General features: G+C 57.4%; 1 protein-coding gene across 1 annotated transcript in view; it reads left to right on the forward strand.

The window, feature by feature from the left end:
• Positions 1 to 2772: 2772 nt before the first annotated feature.
• UNCX (UNC homeobox) overlaps positions 2773 to 7500 on the forward strand; it is a 5024-nt gene continuing 296 nt past the window's right edge. Inside the window, exons 1-3 of the mRNA XM_032126480.1 lie at positions 2773 to 3318; positions 4433 to 4608; positions 6250 to 7500. The exon at positions 6250 to 7500 is cut by the window's right edge and continues 296 nt beyond it. Of these exons, the coding sequence (XP_031982371.1) occupies positions 3069 to 3318; positions 4433 to 4608; positions 6250 to 7299 (1476 nt within the window). The 5' untranslated portion in view covers positions 2773 to 3068 and the 3' untranslated portion in view covers positions 7300 to 7500. The remainder of the gene's footprint in view (positions 3319 to 4432; positions 4609 to 6249) is intronic.

Here is a 7500-nt window from a genome sequence, read left to right on the forward strand (position 1 = left end):
AGTAGGAAGCTGTAAGATAAAACACCCAGATTGTGATAAAAGGGGAAACAAGGCGAGGCGAGCTGGCGTCCTGAATGCGAGTCTTGTACGTCTTATTATCAAGTTAATTAAAGCTAGCATCTGACAATGTCACTCGGCTGTAGAAAAAGGGATTTAAATGCAGCGTCTCCCAGGACTGCGTGTCAAGGGCTGCTTTTCATTGAGCTGGTGCGAGTGTTTGGCTGGAGGAACAGCTCTCCGGATTGAAGGGGGTGCCTTTAAAGAAGCAGCAATTGACAAGGAAGCAATTATTAAATTTTGATGTTCAAAATAAGAAAAAAAAAGAAGAAAAAAGAAAGACGACCAAGAAGAAAACGGCTTCTATAATTTGTGTTTTAGATGGAGAGCAATATAAAGAGATATCAAGGCCGAGAGCCATCAAAAGCCTTCCCCCCTCCCCGCATGAAAGCTCCTCTCAAACACTTTAAGAGAGATTTTTAGAAGCTCGACAATGATCCTAGAAACATTAAAACAGAAGTCGATTTTAAATGTGCACATTGAAATGCACAGAGCCGCTTACTACGTGGACTTGCACTTGAGGTCAAGTGACGGACGGATTGTATGCTTCTCCATAATAATATTAATTAAACAATTTGCATGCTAATAAGGTAACAATTATCAGGGCTTCTGTTGAAAGATTCAGGTTATTACAACACGCCAATCTGGAGGCCAGGGGTCAGGGAGTGAGAGGCGAGAGAAATTTCAACTCAAATTAACATTCTGTCAGCTCCAGAAAATGGGATAAATAAAGTCGAATTAATTCATTATAATAAAGAGAGGGAGAGAGAGAAAAGTCCCCCCTCTCTTGTTCTGTGCTGGATTGATTACCATTCTGTATTCAGAAACACGTCCCGCTCGCATTCCTCTCCTGAAATCCGACAGAAAATGAGGCATTTATTGCTACAGGCAAAATTTGGTCCAGTGGACACAGTTTACATTTAGTATTTATAGAGAAAGAAATTAAATTATGGTGAAAAGTGAAGCCCTTGACCCCAGAATTAATACCAACCCCATCATTTTCTTATTTCTGTTAGGGCTGTGTAGTCCAAATTCAAGCTACCTTTTAGCTCTAAGCAGAGGCAGGGAGACCATAATTAAACTAATCTATAGGGGGGAGGGAGGGAACAGCAATAATACAGCAGTATATTGTATGGCATTCAATTAGGTGAATAAATACAGCTCCGGACAGACAGCATAGATTAGAGACTCGACTTCCTTTTTATTTCAATTTTAACTTCCCCCTCTCTCATACCCACACAAACCAGCGCTGGGAAATGTATCATCTTGGCTGGATGTTTTATAACTGGAAAATCTATTGGTATGTTTTCCACAGATAAAGTGTCTCTCCCTCTTTCCCCTTCCCCTCTCTCTCCTCTTTCCTTCCTACCTATTTTTATTTCTTTCTCTTTCTCACCCCACCCGCCCCCCGACTCCAAGGATTTAATTCCGCACGAACCTCCCAGGAAGATTTAAAGAGTTTCCCCTGTCTGATTTCCCGGCCCGGCTCCTTCGCTCTCTTTGTTAAACGCAAACGCTGCTTCTCCCCGCGCCCCTCTTCCCACCTTCCCAGGGGCCGGGGGGAGCCCTCCCGGGGTTCGCCAGGTTGGGTCCCCCCCGGCCCAGGATACCGCGAGCTCCGGTCCCAGCGGGCTCGGGATGGGAGGGGCTGGGAAGTACCCCCCTCTTCCTCTCTCCTGGGAGCTTGGGAAGTGTTTCTCTAACCGGGAGAGGGCACAAATCTGGGGGTTCCCAGCCCCGCGCTTTGCCGGAGAACCGTCCCTTAAATTATTCACCGGGGGAATCTATCAATGTTTTATCTGGGTGAAAACTTCTATGGAGACGTAATTTAATTAGGACAAATTTGGCGGCTGTTTGGGAGCTGTGAATGACTGGCGGGATGAAGCGTGGGGTATGCGATGAGCTACTCCAGCGGGGAAGGAGGGGAAGGTGAAATAGGAGGGATGTGGGGATGGGAACTTAGTTTGGTTTGAATTTTTAAAAATTTGTAGTAGTAGTTTTTGGCCTCCTCTTTAGCGATCAGAGGCTGCTTCTGGTGGTGGCTGCGCTCACAATTCAAAGGTTGTGGTTACTGCTAGAGAGGAGGGTGTCCGTGGCCGAATCGATAGGAGATTGCATTAATTATGATTTCAATTGATACCCTCAAATCTCCTCCTGAACGCTGCAATCGGCTCTTCCTTTTTTTATTTTTTTTCTCCATCCTTTCCGTCCTCCCCCCCCCCCCCCCATTTTTTTCCCGCTGCCCCCCTCCCCTCTCCCCTGTTATAGAGCCGGAGAGGAGATGAAAAGGCTTGTAGTTTTAAATTCAATGTGACAGCTCTGGAAAGAGCGGATGATGAATCTCCTATTATTGGATCAGTCTATTTGCCGCTCAATGTCTCTCTGTAATTGGAGCAACATCACTTTAAAGGTTCAGAGAGTAGAGCATTTCTGGTGAAAAATCCCCACAACACGCTGGTGAATGTTTTAAAGGGAAATCTATTAGTGATTTGGCGAGGGGAGGGGACAAGGGGGAAGAGGGTGGGTTGGAGGGGTGGGGGGGAGGCTGTGTGTGTGTAACTCCGACTGTTTAGTATATAACCGGGTATCAGGCAGATCCGCGCGTTCCCCTCCGCCCCCCTCCCCGCCGCACCCCCCTGCCCGCCCGGCCCCCGCCGCCCTCCTCGGGCTGGAGTTCGTATCAAAGCCCCCCTCGTTGTGTTGTGACAGCTCTGATATTGTTTATTGAGGCTGGATGTCAGGTATAATTAGCAATCGATATGGAAAACGTTTGCTCCCCACACTGGCACGTCTCTGACGTCAGGACCGATTAACGTTTCTTATTGGTCCCAAATTCCCCCAGCCTGAGCTAATTATTGGGAGCCTGATGTTGATAAAGTTAAAGCGCCCGGCGCCCTGCAGCATGAGCCCCTCGCCGCGCCGCCTCCTCCGCCAGCAGCACCCCCGGCCCCAGCCGCCCCGCCGCCAGCGCCCCCAGCCCCGCCGGCACCCCCCGCCCTAGAGCCGCCCCCATGATGGACAGCCGCATCCTGGAGCATCCTCATGCCCAGTTCGGGGGGATGGTGGGTTTCCCTTACCCGCTCGGGCACCACCACGTCTACGAGCTGGCCGGGCACCAGCTGCAGTCGGCGGCCGCCTCCGTGCCCTTCTCCATCGATGGATTACTGAGCGGCTCCTGCGCCGCCTCTGTGGTCAACCCGGCGCCGCTCATCCCCTCCGGCTGCGGGGTGAGCGGGGACAGCCAGCCCTTCAAGCTCGCAGGTAGGAGCGGCCCCGTGTCGCGTGTGTCGCCCCGGTCCCCCCACCCCGCGCCCCGACCGTCGCTCCCCGCCCGGAGCGTGTCAGCGCGGAGGAAGAAAAGCACCGCACCCTCGTAGCCCCGCTATCCTTACCTTTGGGGTGTCTCGGGGGGGAGGGTAGGCGGCTGTGCTGGCCCCCCGAGGGGCCGGACGGCCCCGGTCCGAGTGCCGGGAGCATTCCCCGTTCCCACCGGACCTGGGCCACGCGTGTGCCCTGAACAATAGCGGGCCCGGCCCGGTGCCTTCCCCCAAAGTTCATCGTGTGGCAGCTCGGATCATACCATTAAAAGATAATAATAAAATTAATAACGGGGAATCGATGCAGTTGGGGAAATAAAGAGCGGTAATAATTATTTTTGTATACGATTTAACCAAAAGGAAGAGCTCTCCCTCCTTCCCTCCCCATCGGCCTGTGGCACCGCTATTGTTCAGCTATTAAAACGTTCTGCCGCCCCAACATCCTTCTTGTTAATCCTGGAGCTGCCCCACACTGCACCTCAACTAAATACAAAATACTGTTATTATTATTATTTTTCTTAATTTCCACACCTGGCGGAAAACGTTAGGGGAGGTGCAGCCAGGGCTGAAAATCGCCAGCCTGGAGCTGTATGTTCTCGGACAGGCTGCGAACATCTCAGCTCCACGCCCGCCCGTGCTCGGGGGGTCTGCGGGAGGCCCAGGGGCCGCCCTGCGCTCGGGGTCCCGCGTGGAACGGGGCCGTGAGCTGTGACCCACGCAGGTGCTCCGGAGGGGCTGGGGAAGGGAAAGAGGGGGGGGCTTTTAATTTTTTTAATGAAACCTTTGGTGGTTGGAGCAAATATTGGAACTTCTCTCTCTCTCTCTGCCAGCTGAGTGCCTGTGGAGAGCTTCCTTCAGGAATAAATGTTCTGTAAAGTACATTTTCGGAGGAGGCGAGGGCAGATCGGGTTCCTCCCCATTTTTAGCGCAGGTGTGTGAATAATCCCGCTCTTTTACCAACGCTACCGAGCACAAAAGTTAAAAGGCTCCTGTGAATGGCAGGGAGGGGGGGAGAAGGCCTGTCTCCCAGGGACCTGAGGGTATTTCTGCTTTTTCAGACTCGGGTGACCCGGACAAGGAAAGTCCTGGCTGTAAAAGAAGACGAACCCGCACCAATTTTACTGGCTGGCAGCTCGAGGAGCTGGAAAAGGCGTTTAATGAGAGTCATTACCCGGACGTGTTTATGCGAGAGGCTCTGGCTCTCAGGCTAGACTTGGTGGAGTCCAGAGTGCAGGTAAAAAACGTGTCCCCCCCTCTTCTCCCCCCACTCCCCTCCGCCCTCTCCATGCGCCGAGCAGTCCCCGGGGAGGCCCCTCGGACCCGCATCCCCGCTCCGGGACGGGCCCTGTGCGCTTGGGCCGCAGCCCCGCGCCTCCCGGCCCTTTTGTTCCCTGTCTTGCACTGCTGCTTGCTGGTTTATTTTATTATTATTACTACCCTAATTTTTTTAACCTTGCAAAACGAGAAGAGTGGCAACCCAGCCTGGTTTCCCTTAACATTTTTTAGTGTGCTTTTCCACTGTAAACATTTTTCTTAAATGAGTCAAGGGCGAGAAAATTAGCATGCAAATATGAGGCTTAATCACGGGCCAGGGTATGCTGGAGAATGTCAATAAAGCTCGTAGGTGCATCGAGAACGAGTGGAACTTGTAAAACTTAATTTTAACAAGCTGCTCAGGCCCTTGGCGGTGCGAGATGGGGAAGCATCGATCTGCTTCAATGGATCTTCCAAAAAATAAATGGGAAGTGGATGGGGGGGATGCGGGGTGGCTGTTGGATCGCGGGATGCTGGTTTGTGCCGCGGTGGCTGCGAGCGGGCGGCGAGGCCGAGCTGCGGCCCCGCATTTTGCCGGGACCCGCGGCCGTGCGGGGGCGGCTTCGCGTGGGCTGAGTGTGCGGGGAATGCGTCCTTAAATCCACCCCGGGAGCCGGGGACGGTCCCCCCGGGATGAGGCAGCGCCGTTGTCCGCGGTTCCTCCGTAGGCTTCGCTTCATGGTGTCCTTCCAGCCGCTTTCCCTCCCGCGCCGGCTCCCAGAGCCGCCTCTCGCCGTGCTCGGGGAGCCTGCGGAGCCCGGCCGGGGGCAGGAGCCCGGATCGGGCACCGGTATTCCCGCGGTGCTTCCGAGCTGGGGTCGTGGTCCGGCCGGGACAGGCGCTGCCAGCAGCCCCAAGGGGCCGCGGGGGCGAGGAGGGACGCGTGTGCCCGTGGGCTGCGGGGACACCGGGGACCTGCCAAGGCAGGCAGGAGCAGGGCCGGAGCAGAGAGGTTTTAATTTAATTTAATTTAATTTCTCTCCTATGATCTATCTATAACAAACCCAACCGAAGCCCATTTTGGGCTGATGCAACTCCTCTGCTCCGTCTCCCGGGAGGGGCAGGAGGTCCGAACTCCGCACGTCTGGGCGAGGCACCGTCCGTCGTGTCCCCCCCACACCCCCTCACCTCCAGCCGCTTATTGTGCTGTGTTTATCACATTTTGCGTGCTGCTGCGGGGAATCGGGCCAGCGATCGGTGCTTCTGTACCCTTCGGCCACGGGGAAGAACCGGGGGGCTGTGTAATCCCTGCCCCTCTCCGTGGCGCCGGTGCGGGCAGGGTGCAGCGTGTGTGTGCGTGAGTGTGCAACCCCCCCCCCCCCCCCCCTTGTCTTTTTATTTCCTACCCTGTTAAAGAAGTGTGGATATCTCTTCCTGCCCCCTCCCCTGCTCTCCGTCTCTCAGAGACCCGGTCCTGTGGATGGGGGCTGCCGGCACCTCGAAGGGGTGGACGAGGGAGGCCTGAGCTGCGCTTCTCCCCTCCGCCCCTCTCCCACCGCCCTGGCCACCGCGGGGGGCCGGTGCGCTGGGTGTTAATTGCTTCTCGTTGTTCGGTGTGTAGGTCTGGTTCCAAAACCGCCGGGCCAAATGGAGAAAGAAAGAGAACACGAAGAAGGGCCCGGGGCGGCCGGCTCACAACTCCCACCCCACGACGTGCAGCGGGGAGCCCATGGACCCCGAGGAGATCGCCCGGAAGGAGCTGGAGAAGATGGAGAAGAAGAAGAGAAAGCACGAGAAGAAGCTGCTCAAAAGCCAAAGCCGCCACCCGCACTCGCCCAGCGCCCTCTCCCTCCACAGCACGCCCAGCTCCGACAGCGACAGCGGCGGCGGGGGGGGCCTCTCGCCCGCCCCGCCTGAGGCCAAACCCCGCGGGCAGCCCCCGCCGCCCCATCCGCCGCTCCCCGCCGCCGCCGCCGCCCCCTCCGAGCCGCCCCCCGGCACCTGCGACCAGACGGCCGAGCCCTTCTACCCCAGCCAAAGAAGCGGGAGCGGGCGGCTCCAGCGCCCGCCCGACAAGGACTGCGCGGCCGCCCCGTCGGGGGACGGCAGCGGGGGCGCGGGGGGGCCCCGCGGCGCCGGCAGCTTCCACAAGCTCAACCCGTTCAGCGTGGAGAGCCTTCTCTCCGACTCGCCCCCCCGCCGCAAGGCCGCCCCGGACTTCCCCAGCCTGCCACCCTGCGCCCCCCGCACCCTCATCGGCAAAGGACACTTCTTGCTCTACCCCATCACCCAGCCCCTGGGCTTCCTCGTCCCGCAGACCGCCCTCAAGGCCAGCCCGGGCCCCGAGGCCGGCCAGCCCCCCCGGGACTCCCCGCTGCCCGCTGCCAACCCCGGCCCGCCCGGCTGCGGCGCGGAGCCGGCGCCCGCGGGCGCTCAGCCCGGCCCCGGCTCCACGGACACGGCGGCGACCGCGGCGGGGTCGGTGCCCCCCGCGCCGGCCGGCGCCTCGCCCCGCTCCGCGGCCGCGCACGGTGACCCGGCGGCGGCCGCCCCCGCGGAGGGCGGCAGCTTCCCCCGGCCCGAGTCGCCGGTCCGGGCGCGGGACGCCAGCACAGCCAGGGACAGATCGGACTGCGGCCCCGCCGACGGCGAGGAGGTGGACATGGACTGACCGGGCGGCAAAAAAAAAAAAAAAAAAAAAATTAAAAATTGAAACAAAAGTAAAATAGAACAAAACAAAAAAAAAAAAAAAGGCAAAGATAAAAGCAGCCGAGAACGTCACAGCCACCCCCCGCGCCCGTCACCCGTGAGAAACGGGGGGAAGCGCTTCCCCGCTCACCCCACGCACGCCGCGCCCGCAGCTCGCGGGAGG

Source organism: Corvus moneduloides, chromosome 16, assembly GCF_009650955.1.
Source record: "Corvus moneduloides isolate bCorMon1 chromosome 16, bCorMon1.pri, whole genome shotgun sequence".
NCBI lineage: Eukaryota > Metazoa > Chordata > Aves > Passeriformes > Corvidae > Corvus > Corvus moneduloides.